This window comes from Leucopleurus acutus (assembly GCF_964270905.1).
Source record: "Leucopleurus acutus genome assembly, chromosome: 14".
Taxonomy (NCBI): domain Eukaryota; kingdom Metazoa; phylum Chordata; class Mammalia; order Artiodactyla; family Delphinidae; genus Leucopleurus; species Leucopleurus acutus.
In genome coordinates, this window is record NC_139156.1 from 13513948 (window position 1) to 13533110 (window position 19163).

At 36.5% G+C, this 19163-nt stretch overlaps 1 protein-coding gene across 2 annotated transcripts in view; it reads left to right on the forward strand.

The window, feature by feature from the left end:
• Positions 1-19163, forward strand: part of PDZD8 (PDZ domain containing 8) — a 100653-nt gene that overhangs the window by 25917 nt on the left and 55573 nt on the right. For both annotated transcript variants that reach the window (XM_082854650.1, XM_082854651.1), the window contains one exon: positions 1797-1922. In XM_082854650.1, coding sequence (XP_082710776.1) covers positions 1797-1922 — 126 coding nt within the window. The remainder of the gene's footprint in view (positions 1-1796; positions 1923-19163) is intronic.

A 19163-nucleotide genomic window follows, 5' to 3' on the forward strand; every position in this document is an offset into this window, starting at 1 on the left:
TTAGCAAACTTGGATTATTATATTCAAGGTTGCTAGTGTATGTAGTGCTTTTTGTGATTTTTTTTTAATAGAGTGACAGTTATATGTTCTTCAGGAGCCATAAGGCTTGTTTATTAAAAACACTCAGCTACAACATCGTATTAACATGATAAATGTAGTTTCTTTTTTTTCTCTCAAAAATTTGGTGCCAGTCTGTCTGAATCAAATGATTTCAATGGAAATTAGGAAACTAAAGGGGCTTTCTGTTTTCCATCTGTTTTCAGAAGCAAGAGAAAAGCACTGAGCATTGTCTGTATACCTCCTTATCTTTCCCTAAGAATTTTTTCTTTAATCCTGTTCATTGGGAAACTGTAAAATAGTATTTCTCCCTCTCTATCACTATCTTTCAGTATAAATTGTTGTGGGCTATTCATATTTTCTAAATGTTTGTTTCATTTTTTTATGTTGGATTTTTATAAATCAGATCAATACATACTTCAGTCCCAATAGTGTGTGTGAGGGGTAAAGATAATTGTGAAACCAGGTCACATTTGAGATTTCAAGGCATAAGTGCCCAGCAGTTTAAATGACTGCAAGGTAAAGAAGAGTGAAAACAGTGCGTGTGGTCTGCTGTGATGTAGGACCTAAAGCTGATTATAGAAAGTGTTTAGGGTTTGGGTAGGCTTTGAGGAATAGGGAAAACCTCCAGTTGGTACAAAAGGCTTGAAAGCAGGAATATGCATGGCATCTTCTGGGTACATGAGGTGACTACACTTCCTAGATTGGAAGGTTTCTAATAAGGAAAAATACCATTGGAAAGATTAATTGTGGTAGACCTTGAATATGAAACCAAGAACTTTTGACTATCTTTTATACTGTGTGTGGTTAGTGAGAAGGCATTAAAGCTTTTGAGCAGACAAATGTCATGTCTAGTGACAGCGTGTAGGGTTAGTTGAAAACTATAGGCCCTCAAGCCCAATTTTCTCATTTTCTTTGTCCTTTACTTTAATGGAGGAGTATGAATTATGTTTCAAATTAAAGTTTTTAAAGCTTATAGTTTATAACTCACCACAAGCTTCTACATAAAACCCAAGAGTATTAACAATGAGCACATAAAGACCTGAATAATTCATAGGTATCTGAAGTGTTACGTAGTCAACTAGTCAAACTAGCTTGAATTCTGGTTATGCCACTCACTGTGTAATGTTGAACAAATTCTTTAACCTTTCTAACCCTCACTCCTTTCATCTGGAGTGGGAAGCTAATCATATTGCCCACTCAGGATTTTGAGCATTGAATAAGATATAAAGCATGTAAAGCTCTTAGCACACTGCCTGGCAGATAGTAAACATCTCTGATAAATACCTTTGCTGCTGTTAATTGTTGTTGTTGTTATTATTATTTATCATTATCTAGTACTAATCGCTATCCAATTTTATTGTTTCCATGGAAGATTGCATTCTGAATTTTGATCTTTTACAGTAGGAACACTTTTCCCATCTGGTCCAGAAAGAACCTCTCTCCTGTCCCACCCAAGTTTCAGGGCCCACTGGTGGCTTCTAGATTTTCTTTTCCTTTGTTCTGGGTGTCCTGCCTTGTCAATGAGGGCATGCCAAAAAAACAGGAAGTCTGGGTCCCACCAAGAAGGCACTGTTTGCTGCCAGTTATGGGGGAGTGTGGTAAGCTCTGGTTTTATAGGGCACATGCAGCATTAGATGTTTGTTTTGTGTTGTTTTCCTACAGGTAGGTTTTGTTATTACACTTTAAAGTGTGGTGTTTATTATTCAGAAATTTAGACTTATCTTTACTTTTGTCAGGTTTAAGCCGTTTTTCCCATTCCAAACCTTGCAAGGATTCGAAGAAGATGATGAAGAGCATATCCATATACAACAATGGGCACTTACTGAAGGCCGCCTTAAAGTTACATTGTTAGAATGTAGCAGGTATGTTCTTTGTTTTGTCATTACTACATTATAGGAAAGAAAGTACACTGAAAATGTACTTGAGCAGTATTTGTGTTTATTCCCCACTGTGTTAATTTATATTGTATTATCTGTAAATTCTTTAATTGTAAATTTCATAAAAGTAGTGCTTTCCAACTTATAAAAAATACAAACTGTATTTTAGAAAGCATTCTAATGGTGGTGGTGATCATTTATCCTGCAGTAATTTCCAAACTTTTTAGATACATAATGCTCTGTTGGCATATTTCTTACTACCTATTAGAAAGCTGTTCATAGCATAACAGTTTTGAGAACTGTTTTTGATAATTGGAAATACCCTGGAAAGTTGCAAAATCAGACTTGTAAACTCCTGTGATTCTTAAAATTTTAGAGCTGGAAGGGAATCTCAGAAGTAATCTTGCCCAGCCTCTTTATTTTTCCAGCCCCATAGTCTAAGCTGTGTTCATACTTTGCTTGAACTACTTACTACATTAGCCTCCTTACTTATCTCCTGACACGGGTTACCATTGTGACAACCAGAATGAGCTTTTCAAAATGCATATCTGATTGTCACTTTCCTACTTAAAATTCTCTAATGGCTTCCCCATTCCTCTTAGAATATAGACCCAAATCTTTTTCATGGCTTGCATGCCCCTCTTTACCTCTCTAGTTTCTTTCTCCACGCAGCCCCTCACTCACAGTGCTTCAGCCACATAGGCCTTCCTAAGAGAAGAGGTTGGCAAACTTTTTCTCTGAAGGGCCAGATAGTAAATATTTTAGGCTTTGTGATTCACATGGTTTCTGTTGCAACTACTCAACTCTGCCTTGTAGTGTGAAAGCAGTCATAGATAGACAACAGGTAAATGAATGGGCATGGCATGGCTGTGTGCCTGTAAAACTTTATTATATGAATTTTATAATTTTTATGTGTCATAAAGTTCTTTTGATTTGTTTCTTTCAGCCATTTAAAAATGTGAAAACCATTGGTAGCCCACAAGCCTTATAAAAACAAGCAGTGGACTGGATTTGGCCCATGGACTGTAGTTTGCCATTCCCTGCCTTAGATATTTTAACGTACCAAGCTCCTGTGTTGACTCTCCACTATTCTCCTGGCTGAAGGCCCTACCCCATCTTCTGTTCCTTGAGACTAGCCTTTCTTGCTTCACCTTAAAAACTGCCTCCTTACTGTGTCTCCTGATCATTCCAACTACAAATACACTATCCTTATTGCTACATTTCTGTGACCACTTATTTGTTGCTTAATCACTCTATTTTTATTTTCAGCCCATAATAAAAAATAAGTGCTTGAGTCCAGAGGTTTTATTTTATACCAAATATACCTGTATCCTTGCTAATAGGTTAATTTTGAGTATACTAGTAATATGCTAAATATTTTTTTAAGTCTTGGAGTGAATCAATATTGTGTACGATTATGTCAGAAAGTCTAGTTTAAAGGGAATTCTTTTATCAAAGAAAGACTGAATATGCTGTAAATTTTGTAAAAGGGACTGCAATGTACAGTAAAATGATATATACAATAAAAATACGGCTCTGCGTAAGCCTGAATTTGAAGTAGCTAAGCCAATACGCTATGGTAAGCATAAGTATTAAATCTCTCCTGTCTAAAATCTAATTATAATTTGCAATTATATAAATATCTAATTATAATTATAAATATCTAATTATAATTTGGGCTTATATTATCATTTGGAAGGATGTTTGTCAAGTGGCCTGTGTCTGAAGAAATTTTGGACTGATACTTTCTTTCAGTGAATTTTCTTATAGATTCACAGGCATCAAAATCATACCATTGGATTACCTTTTCCAAAATAATCATAGCAACTTCTAAGCATTTGAAAGGCAGCTTTGTAAAAAATTTCTTGACTCACCTGTTGTTAATTTCTACCTACCTATTCACACGCCTATCCCCAAACTTGCAAAGATAGCCTTGAAGAAGATTCATTGATTGATTCATTGAACAGATATTTAATGCAGTGTATATGATGTGTAATCGGTACTGTGCTAGGAACTTTAAAAAACTAGTTCTTTTGTCTTGGTGTTGCTGATGGGATTATGGATTAATTATATGTGTTGTTTGCGGCTTTTTTTTTTTTTTTTTTTTTTTGCGGTACGCGGGCCTCTCACTGTTGTGGCCTCTCCCGTTGCGGGGCACAGGCTCCGGACGCGCAGGCTCAGTGGCCATGGCTCACAGGCCTAGCCGCTCCGCGGCATGTGGGATCTTCCCGGACCGGGGCACGAACCCGCGTCCCCTGCATCGGCAGGCGGACTCTCAACCACTGCGCCACCAGGCAGCCCCCTGTTTGCGGCTTTTTAACCACTTGCTATTGCTGTCTCCTTTGCTCACCATTCTCTTGCTTTATTTGAGATACTGCTCACTTAAAACCTTGCTAAATATTTTTTTAAATATGCTAAATATTTAAAATATGCTAAATATTTTTTTAAGACTGAACCCAAGACTGCATGAAGGCATTGAGAGAGTGTAGTCAGGCATTATTTAGGTCATGTTGAATTGAGATAAATAATACAAAGAAAAACATTACAATTTATGAAGTATATGTATCCTATTTTATTTTAATAAGGAAGTGTATAATGAATCTCTGAAAGAATATACAAGAAACCAATAAAAATTTTTATGGGGAAAAGGTTGAAGGAACTGAGTTAATGATGATGGACAGGGGTGAAGGTGAGAGCCAAACTTTTCACTATAATCTTTTTTATACTGTTTGATTTTTGTGACTGTATCACCTTGTCAAAAAATATAAAAATAAAGACCAGTATTTCTGGAGAGTTGAAGGAGAAAGCATGGACAGTAGTTCATGTTCTTATGTTAGTCCTTGTAGGCCAGCACCTTTCCCAGGTGATAGCTTAATCTTCGGAACAAGCACACTATCTCAATAGTGTTTTAGTCACTATCTTTATAAACCCAACCATGTAAAGTTACTTAGTGTTGTGGTGCTATGTGTTATTCACACAGTTTAAGGATCACTTAAAATTGTTAATGAAGGAGAGAATAAATTACTAATTACTGCTTTCAACTCATTCCTGCTTTTTTATTCTTCTCATATTCTTATTAAAATCTTTCTTACATTGTTGTTTTTCTTCTGAACATTTTTGTTAGTAGAAAAAAAACCTCTCAATTCATATAGATTACAAGTTTGTAAGATTCAAACTAAAGAGGAGATACTACTGTAATCTAAGTATTTTCATTTTTCCTGCTTCTGAGTATAAATTCATCTTGTGGGGTTTATTGTAATCTCTAAAACAGAAAGAAAGGGACACTCTAGAGAAAATGGAAGAACAAATAACAGTGCCCCATTTTTTGGAGGAAGGACAAAAAAATGCTTATCATTTATCTCAGTTTTGGAAATTTAAGGCTTAAGACCTCTTGAGATATTTTTACCGTGACAACTTCACTTAGTGATATGAGAAGATTTGAAACAAATAGAGGAAAGTTTTAGAATGATCAAATTTTTAAGAGCACATAAACCAATTAAGATTAGAACATTTCCGTAGACCACTTGTATATATATAACGTTGTTTTGAATTAGCTTACTGTCACGAGTTGAAGTTTCTTGAGTTCTTAGCCTTTAGGCATACATATTCACATTTCTCCTGCTTGAGCGAGCACTATTTAAACATGTCCATGTTGTTATAATGTCATTGTTATAGTTTTAGCTTAATATTCTTATAAATGTTTATTTTTTAAGCTTTTTATTTTTTTAATAGATCTTTATTGGAGTATAATTGCTTCACAATACTGTGTTAGTTTCTCTTGTACACCAGAGTGAATTAGCCATATGCGTACATATGTCCCCATATCCTCTCCCTCTTGAGCCTCCCTCCCATCCTCCCTATCCCAATCCTCTAGGTCATTGCAGAGCACCGAGCTGATCTCCCTGTGCTACGCTGCTGCTTCCCACTAGCTAACCATTTTACATTCGGTACTGTATATATGTCAATGCTACTCTCACTTTGCCCCAGCTTCCCCCTCCCACCCCGTGTCCTCAGGTCCATTCTCTGTGTCTACATCTTTCTTCCTGCCCTGCAACTAGGTTCATCAGTACCTTTTTTTTTTAGATTCCATGTATATGCGTTAGCATATGGTATTAGTTTTTCTCTTTCTGACTTACTTCACTCTGTATGACAGACTCTGGATCCATCCATCTCACTACAAATAACTCAATTTCGTTTCTTTTTATGGCTAATATTCCATTGTATATATGTGCCACATCTTCTTATTCCATTCATCTGTCAACGGACACTTAGGTTGCTTCCATTTCCTGGCTATTGTAAATAGTGCTGCAGTGAACATTGTGGTACATGACTCCTTTTGAATTATGGTTTTCTCAGGGTATATGCCCAGTAGTGGGATTGCTGGGTCGTATGGTAGTTCTATTTTTAGTTTTTTAAGGAAACTTCATACTGTTTTCCATAGTGGTTGTATCAATTTGCATCCCCACCAACAGTGCAGGAGGGTTCCCTTTTCACCACACCCTCTCCAGAATTTATTGTTTCTAGATTTTTTGATGATGGCCATTCTGACCGGTGTGAGATGATATCTCATTGTAGTTCTGATTTGCATTTCTCTAATGATTAATGATGTTGAGCATTCTTTGATGTGTTTGTTGGCAATCTGTATATCTTCTTTGGAGAAATGTCTATTTAGGTCTTCTGCCCATTTTTTAATTGGATTGTTTGTTCTTTTGATATTGAGCTCCATAAGCTGTTTGTATACTTTGGAGATTAATCCTTTGTGTGTTGTTTCATTTGCAAATATTTTCTCCCATTCTGAGGGTTGTCTTTTTGTCTTGTTTATGGTTTCCTTTGCTGTGCAAAAGCTTTTAAGTTTAATTAAGTCCCATTTGTTTATTTTTGTTTCCATTACTCTGAAAGGTGGGTCAAAAAAGATCTTGCTGTATTTTATGTCAAAGAGTGTTTTTCCTGTGTTTTCCTCTAAGAATTTTATAGTGTCTAGTCTTTCATTTAGGTCTTTAATCCATTTGGAGTTTATTTTTGTGTATGGTGTTAGGGTGTGTTCTAATTTCATTCTTTCACATGTAGCTGTTCAGTTTTCCCAGCACCACATATGGAAGAGGCTCACTTTTCTCCATTGTATGCTCTTGCCTCCTTTGTCATAAATTAGGTGACCATATGTGCACGGGTTTATCTCTGGGCATTCTATCCTGTACCATTGATCTATATTTCTGTTTTTGTGCCAGTACCATACTGTCTTGATTACTGTAGCTTTGTGGTATAGTTTGAGTCGGGGAACCTGATTCCTCCAACTCCGTTTTTCTTTCTCAAGATTGCTTTGGCTATTCGGGGTTTTTTGTGTTTCCATATGAATTGTAAAATTTTTTGTTCTAATTCTGTGAAGAATGCTATTGGTAGTTTGAAAGGGATTGCACTGAATCTGTAGATTGCTTTGGGTAGTATAGTCATTTTCACAATATTGATTCTTCCAATCCAAGAACATGGTATATTTCTCCATCTGTTTATATCATCTTTGATTTCTTTCATCAATGTTTTATAGTTTTCTGAGTACAAGTCTTCCACCTCCTTAGGCAGGTTTATTCCTAGGTATTTTATTCTTTTTGTTGCGATGGTAAATGGGATTGTTTCCTTAACCTCTCTGATTTTTTGTTGCTTGGTGTATAGGAATGCCAGAGATTCTGTGCATTAATTTTGTATCCTGCAACCTTACCAAATCCATTGGTTAGTTTTAGTAGTTTTCTGGTAGCATTTTTACGATTTTCTATGTATAGTATCATGTCATCTGCAAACAGTAACAGTTTTACTTCTTCTTTTCCAATTTGGATTCCTTTTATTTCTTTTTCTTCTCTGATTGCCACGACTTCCAAAACTATGTTGAATAAGAGTGGCGAGAGTGGACATCCTTGTCTTGTTCCTGATCTTAGTGGACATGCTTTCAGTTTTTCACCATTGAGTATGATGATTGCTGTGGGTTTGTCATATATGGCCTTTATTATATTGGGGTAGTTTCCCTCTATGCCCATTTTCTGGAGAGTTTTTATCATAAATGGGTGTTGAATTTTGTCAAAAGCTTTTTCTGCATCTGTTAAGATGATCATATGGTTTTTACTCCTTAATTTGTTAACGTGGTGTATCACATTGATTGGTTTGCATATACTGAAGAATCCTTGCATCCCTGGGATAAATCCCACTTGATCATGGTGTCTGGTCCTTTTAATGTGTTGTTGGATTCTGTTTGCTATTATTTTGTTCAGGATTTTTGCATCTATGTTCATCAGTGATATTGGTCTATAATTTTCTTTCTTTGTGATGTCCTTTTCTGGTTTTGGTATCAGAGTGATGGTGGCTTCGTAGAATGAATTTGGGAGTGTTTCTCCCTCTGCAATTTTTTGGAAGAGTTTGAGAAGGATCAATGTTAGCTCTTCTCTAAATGTTTGATAGAATTCGCCTGTGAGGCCATCTGGTCCTGGACTTTTGTTTGTTGGAAGATTTTTAATCACCGTTTCGATTTTATTACTTGTGATAGGTCTGTTTATATTTCCTAATTCTTCCTGGTTCAGTCTTGGAAAATTGTATGTTTCCAAGAATTTGTCCATTTCTTTGTGGTTTTCCATTTTATTGGCATATAGTTGTTTGTAGTAGTCTCTTATAATCCTTTGTATTTCTTCAGTGTCAGTTGTGATTTCTCCTTTTTCATTTCTAATTTTAATGATTTGCGTCCTCTCCCTTTTTTTCTTGATGGGTCTGGCTAAGGGTTTATCAATTTTGTTTATCTTCTCAAAGAACCAGCTTTTAGTTTTGTTAATCTTTGCTCTCGTTTCCTTCATTTCTTTTTCATTTATTTCTGATCTGATCTTTTTGATTTCTTTCCTTCTACTGACTTTGGGTTTTCATTGTTCTTCTTTCTCTGTTGTTTTAAGTGTAGGGTTAGATTGTTTATTTGAGATTTTTCTTGTTTCTTGAGGTGAGATTGAATTGCTATAAGCTTCCCTCTTAGAACTGCTTTTGCCACGTCCCATAGGTTTTGGGTTGTTGTGTTTTCATTGTCATTTGTTTCTATGTATTTTTTTAATTCTCTGATTTCTTCAGTGATCTCTTGGTTAGTAGTGTACTGTTTAGCCTCCATGTATTTGTGTTTTTTACAGTTTTTTTCCTGTAATTGATTTCCAGTCTCATAGCATTGTGGTCAGAAAAGATGCTTGATACGATTTCAATTTTCTTAAATTTTCTGAGGCTTGATTTGTGACCCAAGATGTGATCTATCCTGGAGAATGTTCCATGTGCACTTGAGAAGAAAGTGTATTCTGCCACTTTTGGGTGGAATGTTCTGTAAATATCAATTAAATCTGTCTGGTCTATTGTATCATTTAAAGTTTGTGTTTCCTTTTTTATTTTCTGTTTGGATGATCTGTCCATTGGTTTAAGTGGGGTGTTAATGCCCCCATATTATTGTATTGCTGTCGATTTCTCCTTTCATGGTTGTTAGCGTTTGTGTTATGTATCAAGGTGCTCCTGTGTTGGGTGCATCAACATTTATAATTGTTATATCTTCTTCTTGGATTGATCCTTTCATCATTATGTAGTGTCCCTCCTTATCTCTTATAACAGTCTTTATTTTAAAGTCTGTTTTATCTGATATGAGTATTGCTACTCCAGCTTTCTTTTGATTTCCATTTGCATGGAATATCTTTTTCCATCCCTTCACTTTCAGTCCGTATGTGTCTCTAGGTCTGAAGTGCGTCTCTTGTAGACAGCATATACATGGGTCTTGTTTTTGTATCCATTCAGCCAGTCTGTCTTTTGGTTGGGACATTTAATCCATTTACATTCAAGGTTATTATCGATATATATGTTCCTACTGCCATTTTCTTAATTGTTTTGGGTTTGTTTTGGTGGGTCTTTTTCTTCTCTTGTGTTTCCCACCTAGAGATGTTTCTTTAGCATTTGTTATAAAGCTGGTTTGGTGGTGTTGAATTCTCTTAGCTTTTGCTTGTCTGAAAAGCTTTTGATTTCTCCGTGGAATCTGAATGAGATTCTTGCTGGGTAATCTTGGTTGTAGGTTTTTTTCTTTCATCACCTTAAGTATATCCTGCCACTCCCTTCTGGCCTGCATAGTTTCTGCTGAAAAATCAGCTGCTAACCTTATGGGGATTCCTTTGTATGTTATTTTTTGTTTTTCCCTTGCTGCTTTTAACATTTTTTCTGTGAATTTAAATTTTGTTAGTTTGATTAATATGTGTCTTGGTGTGTTTCTCATAGGGTTTATCCTGTATGGGACTCTCTGTGCTTCCTGGACTTCGGTGACTATTTCCTTCCCCATGTTAGGGAAGTTTTCGACTATAATTTCTTCAGATATTTTCTCAGACCCTTCTTTTTCTCTTCTTCTCCTGGGACCCCTATAATTCGAATGTTGGTGCACTTAGTGTTGTCCCAGAGTCTCTGAGATTGTCTTCAGTTCTTTTCATTCTTTTTTCTTTATTCTGCTCCCTGGCAGTTATTTCCACCATTTTATCTTCCAGCTCACTTATTTGTTCTTCTGCCTCAGTTATTCTGTTATTGATTCCTTATAGTGTATTTTTAATTTCAGTTATTGTGTTGTTCATCTCTGTTTGTTCTTTAGTTCTTCTAGATCTTTGTTAAATATTTCTTGTATTTTCTCAGTCTGAACCTCCATTCTGTCTCCGAGATTCTGGATCATCTTTACTATCATTACTCTGAATTCTTTTTCAGGTAGATTGCCTATTTCCTCTTCATTTATTTGGTCTTGTAGGTTTTTACCTTGCTCCTTCATCCGTGACATATTTTTTTGCTCTCTTTTTTTTTTTATAAGTGGGATTGTGTTCCTATCTTACTAGTTGTTTGGCCTGAGGCTTCCAACATTGGAGTTTGTAGGCTGTTGGGTAGAGCTGGGTCTTGGTGCTGAGATGGTGACCTCAGTGAGACCTCACTCCGATGAATGTTCCCTGGGGTCTGAGGGCCTCTGTTAGTCCAGTGGTTCAGACTCGGAGCTCCCACTGCAGGAGCTTCAGCCCGACCCCCGGCTCGTGAACCAAGATCCCACAAGACACGAGGGGCGGCCAAAAAAAAAGAACAATAACAAAGTAAAAAATAAAATTAGACTAGGAAACTACAGATGTGTTAGAAAGAATATAAAAGTAAGGGTCTTCCCTGGTGGCGCAGTGGTTGAGAGCCCGCCTGCCGATGCAGGGGACACGGGTTCGTGCCCTCGTCCGGGAAGATCCCACATGCCGCGGAGCGGCTAGGTCCGTGAGCCATGGCCACTGAGCCTGTGCATCCGGAGCCTGTGCTCCGCAGTGGGAGAGGCCACAACAGTGAGAGGCCTGTGTACCGCAAAAAAAAAAAAAAAGAAAGAATATAAAAATAAAAATAAATGAACCAACAACCGGAAGGTACAACAGTACCACAATAGTAAAAAAGAGGAGGAGGGGAAAGGAAAAAAGGGTGGGGGGAGGCCTAAGCAAGGGCGAGGTTTGGGCAGTGGGCGGGGCCTATACTTAGGACCCACAGGGCTGGAAAAGGCCCTGGAGGCTGTGGGGGGTGGGGCTTAGGCTCAACAGAACAGAAGGGGCCCAGACGTGCCCCCCTCCCCTGGTCTCAGAGGGCAGGGGACCTCACCTGGGAGCCCAGCAGGTTTCCTGGGCTCAAGTGGGCAGGGCAAACGCCCTCCTCTCCTGCTCCTCCCAGAGGGCCCCTCCCACCTGCCTCTCCTGATCTCCCTGGCCTCAGGGGGACTGATCCTGTCTGACCTCCACTTCTCCTACTCCTCAGTCCCCCCACATCCTACCAGTTCACTTAGAGGTTCCTCCCATCTCCTTGGGTGTCAGGGTCTCCCACCAGTGGCCAGCAGGCACCCTAGTTGTGGGGAGACTCTAACTCGGCATCTTCTCACACCGCCATCTTGACTCCGCCCACTCTAAGCTTTTTAGAGCTTGACCTTGAATCAAGTAAAAAGAATGTAACTTTAATAATTTTTTCCCAAAATCCATGAAATGGAACCTCATATTCATCATCCACAGACAATGATGGCTCTGTTCAAGGACTTCTTTCTTTTTATTTTTTAAACTTTATTTTGAAATAATAAAATGTTTCTGTGTGAGGATTTTTTCTTTTTTAACTTTATTTTGAAGTAATCTCAGACTTACAGAGGTCTGTTTGAAGATTTATCAAACTTAGCTGTTGTAAGGCTTTGAGAGTGAATTTTGCCAATGAGGAAACAAGTTAGAAGTATTCATAGAAAACTGTTTACTGAAAATACTGGAGTTGTACAGCTGGAAGCTTTATGCTTTAGAAGGCAACATGAAGTGGAAATAATACTGGCTTTTGAGTTAGAAAGTGCTGTGTTCACATCCTAGCTATGTGCTCTTACTGTTATGTGTTCTCAGGGAAATTACACATCTATAAAAATGGAGAAGGGTGCTACCTTGCTGGTAATTGTGATCAGAGGTAGGTAAATAAACCACAGTTCCCTACCACATAGTACGGCTTCAGTAGATATGGCTTCTATTATTATGCCTTAATATAATCATTATCTTGTTTAACAAGAAGAAAACAAATCCTTAAACAAAAGTGTTCTTTTTTGCACATTTGGTTATGAGAACTGGAATTTGAATTTTATTAATTTGAAAGGGTCTCACACTGTAAAGGGAAGTTCTTTTCTAATTACATGAAATAACAGTTTTGAATTTCCAAAATAAAGCTTGAGAATGGAAACACAGTTTTGTTTGTAAAAATTGGTTCTATTTACCAAAAAGCAAAGTCATTCTGAATAGTTGCTTTTTTTTTCGCATTGCCTAAGGCTAGATTTTAACCACAGAAGAACTCAATTGCTGTATTTGTAGTATTGTTATTAGACTAAATTATTTCACATTAGTATTACAATCATATTAAGATTATTATTTTTAAATTTATAGTCCATCTTCTAAAAGGATTTTAGGTATTTTGCAAAAATGATATACCTATGTGCAGTTAAATAGAAAATAAATTAGATCAAAAACAACCATGTAGAGAAGAGAAGATCAGTTTTCTGGCAGCAAAGGAAACTTGATGGAGTTCCTAGTTTTTATTTCTTGATAAACTGTGCATGTTTTTCAGGGGAAAAGAAATTCTGACCTCAGATTCTAGGAGGGATTTGTCCCCTACATCTTTGTTGTACAGTGTAATGGGTCTCTTTTCCTTTCTCTTCTCTTCTCTTCTCTTCTCTTCTCTCTTTTCTTTTCCGGTTTTAGCAACCAGTTATATTTTTTAAAAAACAAGCTTAAGATTATAGTAGTGAAAGCAAAGCCTATAAAGTTCTGTTGTGTGAGAGTTCTGTACTCTAGAGCAGTATATTTAGGATAGTCTGTCCTAATTATAGATAGAAGTTCTAATTAAGGTCAGTTCTTCACTGACTCACACACTGTTCTAAAGCCTCTATTTTCTCAGCACCTTTTAGAGTGCTGTTTTACTGGGTTCCAAAAATACATCATTTTAAAAATTTTTAAATGTTAACACAAATACAGGAAAACCACAGCGCTTGACATTCTTCTTTCATTACCAAGAGTTCTCCCTTATTCCATAATTATTTATCATCAGCGTGGACTCATGGATTCCTATTTTTTTCAATCACTGTAATTCTTTACCATCCTTAATTATTTTGGTGCCTAAATTATCTCATATATGACCACTAGGAGCCTCTTCAAATAACCCTGTATTTTTTTCTTTGCTTTTCTTCTTCTTCTCCCCCTCCCCCTCCTCCTCCCCACCCCCCTCCTCCTCCTCCTTTTCTTTCTTCTTCTTTTTTTTCTTTTTTTCTTTTTTTTAGGTCTTCACTACTTTCTGGTACATATAACAAGCTGTTCCAGGTTCATTTTATATCTTCCCCATCACAGTCCTAGAATTGGCTATTTTTCCAAAAAGCCCTGGTTCCTTTTAGTAGAGAATGATATTAGGAATCAAGATCTGGGTGTTGGATATGTTCATTGCTACTTCATATATTCATAGGGCCCTTCAGTGAGCAGAATTAGGAAATACATATATGTGAAGACATTTGTAAACATATACATACATACCACACACACACACACAGATACACAATTTAGAAATCATGAGTTCACCTGATACTTCCAGTTTTATTTCATCCTCATAGGGTTGTTCCTTGCCTTGGTTCTTCCCCGCCTTGGTTCTTCCCCCTTTTGTATTTTTATGTCCCTTGAGCTCTGACTCCCAATAACATCAGCACTTTGACTCATTTGCTCAATCCTATACTACATCTCAGATAGTTCTGAAATTACTTTGTCCCTACGTGAACAGAGAACATACTTACTAAAAGGAATTCAGGATTTATTTGCAGTTCTCCCCTACCCTACCCATTGAGGGCATGTGGTCATGTACTGTATTCATAAATTAGAATAATTTTTCCCCTTTAGTGTGATTATGTTGTTCATTTGAAATGTAGTTGGGTTCGTTTCAGTTTGCTCTCAGTTTCAGTCTCCCCCCACCCCTGCCTTTCTATCCTTATTGATTCCTATTTTTTCATATGTAGAGCATTAACGTGCTTCTATGACACAAAACTATACAAAAATATATACAGACAACCCTTACTCAGCCTGGCACTGTGTTAACCAAAACCTTGCATGTCAGAACAGTGCAAAGCAGGGACACAATTCTGTTATGCAGTTAACACAAAGTGAGGACTGCCAGTAATATCATTTGGATCTTCTTTACTGTTTTTTATTTTTATCTAGTTTGGTCAATTAGTGAATAAAGTGTGTTTAAATCTTCAACCATGACTATTAATTTATCTCTTCTTTTGTAATTTGATTATTAGGTGCATATTTCTTCTTTTTTTTTTAACATCTTTACTGAAGTATAATTGCTTTACAATGGTGTGTTAGTTTCTGCTGTATAACAAAGTGAATCAGCTATACGTATACATATATCCCCATATCTCCTCCCTCTTGCGTCTCCCTCCCACCCCTCTAGGTGATCACAAAGCACCAAGCTCGTCTCCCTGTGCTATGCGGTTGCTTCCCACTATCTATCTGTTTTACATTTGGTAGTATATATAAGTCCATGCCACTCTCTTCGTCCCAACTTACCTTTCCCCCTCCCCATGTCCTCAGGTCCATTCTCTACATCTGCATCTTTATTCCTGTCCTGTCCCTAGGTTCTTCAGAACCTTTTTTTTTAGATTCCATATATATGTGTTAGCATACAGTATTTGTTTTTCTCTTTCTGACTTACTTCACTCTATATGACAGACTCTAGGTCCATCCCCTTACTACAAATAACTCAGTTTCGTTTCTTTTTCATATTTCTTCTTGACATAGTGACTCTCTTATCATTATGAAGGGTTCCTCTTTGTCTTATAATATTTCTTGCCTTAATATTTATTTCATCTGATATTGATATAGCATCTACAGATTTCTTATTATTTTCATGGTGTGTGTGTAGATATATATCTTTTTTTAAACAACCTTTTACTTTCGATCTATTTGTGTCTTTATATTTAAGTTGTATCATACGTCATAAACAGTTGGCTCTTGCTTTTATGTGTATAACAATCTCTGCCTTTTCATTGGAGTGTTTAGTTCCCTTATACTTAATGTAGTTATTGATGAGGTTGTGTTTTTAGATCTGGCATTTTGCCATTTGTGTTTTGTCTCATCTGTTTTTTTTTTCCTCTCCTCTGTTTCTTTTCATCCTTCCTGTCTTGTGAATCAAATATTTTTTAGTATTCCATTTTAATTCCTTTATTGGCTTGCTAACTATAGTTTTATACTGTGTATATGGTTGCTCTAGGAATTGGAGTATGCATCTTTAATGTATCCCATATACTTAGAATATTGTTACTTAAGGTAAATTACAAGAACCTCATAATAGTTTATTTCCATTTATGCCCACATCATCAGTGTTGGTCATATACGGGTATCCCCTGCTTTTTGAAAGTTCGCTTTACGCCACTTCACCTTTATGAAAGACCTACTTTAGTACCTGTTTTTGCTAACTGAAAGAAATTTGAAGAGGATTTTTACTTTTACAGAAATTGAAAAGAGAAAATGTCATTCAACCTTTGTTTTGCAGCAAGCTGACACCACCAAGCTCCTTCTCTAGGAACTACATTCAGCATCCCAGCATCAAGCCGCCGTAGCTTTGAACTGTGTCTGTGAACATCTGTGCTTTATCTTGATTTATTTTGTGCATCCGTTAGCAAGATGTGTCCTAAGATAATTGCTTCTGCACTTTACACCATTTTTGCTTACAAAAAGTTTCATAAGAATGCTCTACTTTTGGATAGCAGGGGGAAACCTGTATATTACATTCATATATGTTATTAACCCATCAGTAGTGTTATTTTTAGCTTTAAACAGTCATATGTCTTTTAAAGAAATAAAAAGAAACAAATATTTTTTGCATCTACTGTATATTTAATATTTCTATTGCCCTTCATTCCTTCCTTCAGATCAAAGTTACCATCTGGTATCCCATCCCTCCAGCCTCAAGAACTTCCTTTAGCATTTCTTGTTATTTAGGTTTCCTGGCAACAAATTCTCTGTTTTTGTTTATCTGGAAAATTATTTTTCAGGCAGTTGTGAAGGATAGTTTTCCTGATATAGACGTCTAAGTTGACAATTATTTTCCTTCAACACTTTAATTATTTCAATCCTATATTCTGATGAGAAGTCAGCAATCAATCTTACGGCTCCTCTCCACGTGCAGTGTGTCATTTTTCTGTAGCTGCTTTCCAAGTTTTCACTTTGGTTTTCAGTCCTTTGACTATGTCTAGAGGTAGTTTCCTTTATTTGTTTGTTTTTAATGCTTCTATTTCAGTGAACTTCTTGAATATGTACATTAATGTTTTCAGTCAAATTTGGGAAGTTTGGGGGCATTATTTTTTCAGATATTTTTTCTGCTTCTTTCTTTTTCACCTCTCCTTATGGGATTCCAAATTACATATATGTTGGGCTGTTTCATTTTCCCCATAGGTCCTTGAGGTTCAGTTTGTTTCTTTAAACTCTTCTTTTTTTCTCTGTGTTCTTTGGATTGAGTAATACTAATCTGTCTTCAAGTTCACTGAGTCTTCTGCTATCTCTAGTCTGCTATCTTCAATTTTTAATTTCATTTATTATGCTGTTCAGCTTTAGAAGTTCAATTTTGTACAGTTATCATTTCTCTGTTGAGAATATGTATCTTTTCACTCATTATTGTGTTTTCTTTAATTCTTTGAACAAGATGTTCTTTCAACTCTTTGAGTATATATATATTTTTTTCTTTGAAAAAAATATATAAATGCTGCATTGAAGTCTTATCATCTGGGCCCATTAGGAGTCAGTTTTTATTGACCGCCTGTCCTGTTGACCATCGGTCATACTTTCCTCTTTTCTTTGATCGAAAACTGGACATTGTAGATAATGAGTTGTAGCAACTCTGTATTCTCTTATGTTCTGAGGATGATTGATTTTCTGTTCTAGTGGGCAGTTAACTTGCCTGTTTTCAAGTTGCAAACTTTGTCTCCGTACTCTTCCCACCCTCCCCATCTTCCCAGCAACAGCATATATTTCTCTTCTTCTTTGTCTTCCCACTGCTGCCTTTTTAGACTGGTGCCCTAATTTTTCCTTCTTTATTTAGCAATCAGCCAAGGATTTGAGCAGAGATGGGACTTACCCGCTCAGTGATTTCTTTGTCTCCCCGTAATTTCTAGCTGCTCTGCCGGCTCTGCTGGCTTTGCACTCTATCCTGATTCTTGAAACCGATAAGGCTTCAACTTTCTGCTGCTTGAACTACGCCACCGTTTTCCTGCAGCCATAGCCCTGAGCTATGAAAACCCCATGCTAGCAGTTTATACTCCTTGTTGCAATTTTATGAAATTAGACTGTCCTCTGCCTTCTGTGTGCTTTGGGAAGGTTTACATTATCTTTAAATGTGTTTTTAAAATTCTTTTTATCCAGTTTTTATAACTGCAGTCTGTTGGAGAGTTTGTGTGACCACTTCACCACTATTACCAAAAGTACTGTTCACTTGGTTTTCTTGTAGATGTTGTTGACAGGTATTGCCTTTGTTTTCCTGGTTGTTCTTTGTGCTTTAATGGGAGGATTTGGGGAGACTCAAAACCATGCTACCACCACTGCCATCCTTCTAGAACCAGAAATACATATTTTTACTTTGATTTTATAAGGCAATGGAAAGGATTTAATCATGTGATTAAACTATTTTGAAATAAAATCAGCTGTTTCTTTTATTAGGTGAGGCAGCTTCAAGGTAAAAATTTGGTAGAAAGAATTAATACTTTAAGTAGCATTATATCCATATTATATAGTGAAATGTTTAGTTCTTCTATAGAGAAGGCTGTTAACATGGAATTTTGAAATTTGTTTACAAGATGAGCAGTTTTAGAAATTAAAACCAAGGAAATATTTCTAGCTTGCATTTGTTTGTGGTCTTCCATTTATTTTAGTATTGAGTTTGATTATATTCACTTGTTTATTTTTGACTCAAGTGGTAACTGTTCTTTTAAAAATTTTATCTGAAGTAAATAAGGCTAAATATTAACTCCCCGCCACCCCGAGTAGTTGGTAAATGTGTGTTCCTTATACTCTGCATTTATTTTAATGTTTGACAGTTTATCTTTTTTAAAAAGAGAAAATATCCAGCTAAATTTGAATATATTTGGGGGCATGACTCTACAAATACCTCTGTTGTTACTAATAGCGTTTACTTATTACCTGCAATATATAATATATGGTAGGTACTTTGCATTCATTATTTCAGCCCTCAGAACATCTTTATGAGATTAGTATTATATCCATTTTATAGATGAAGAACTGAGATCCATAAATTATTGCCCAAGACCCCATAGCTGGAATTTGAATCTAGGTTTGTTTGACTTCAAAATCCTTCACTCATTCTATCTTCATAGCCTTTTTTTAAAACTTGCTGAAGAAAAAAATTTTGGTTCTTAAATTTTTCATATTATGTTAGAAGTATATAAATTTTGGAATTTTTCTTTACCTATTTGAAGGCAAGTCATTATATTTTTTTAAAAATTACCTTTTCAAGATCTTGGGATGTAGAAATGTGCATTAGTAATGAAGCATCATTAAGATAAAGGCTGGGGCTTCCCTGGTGGTGCAGTGGTTGAGAGTCCGCCTGCCGATGCAGGGGACGCGGGTTCGTGCCCCGGTCTGGGAAGATCCCACATGCCGCGGAGCGGCTGGGCCCGTGCACCAT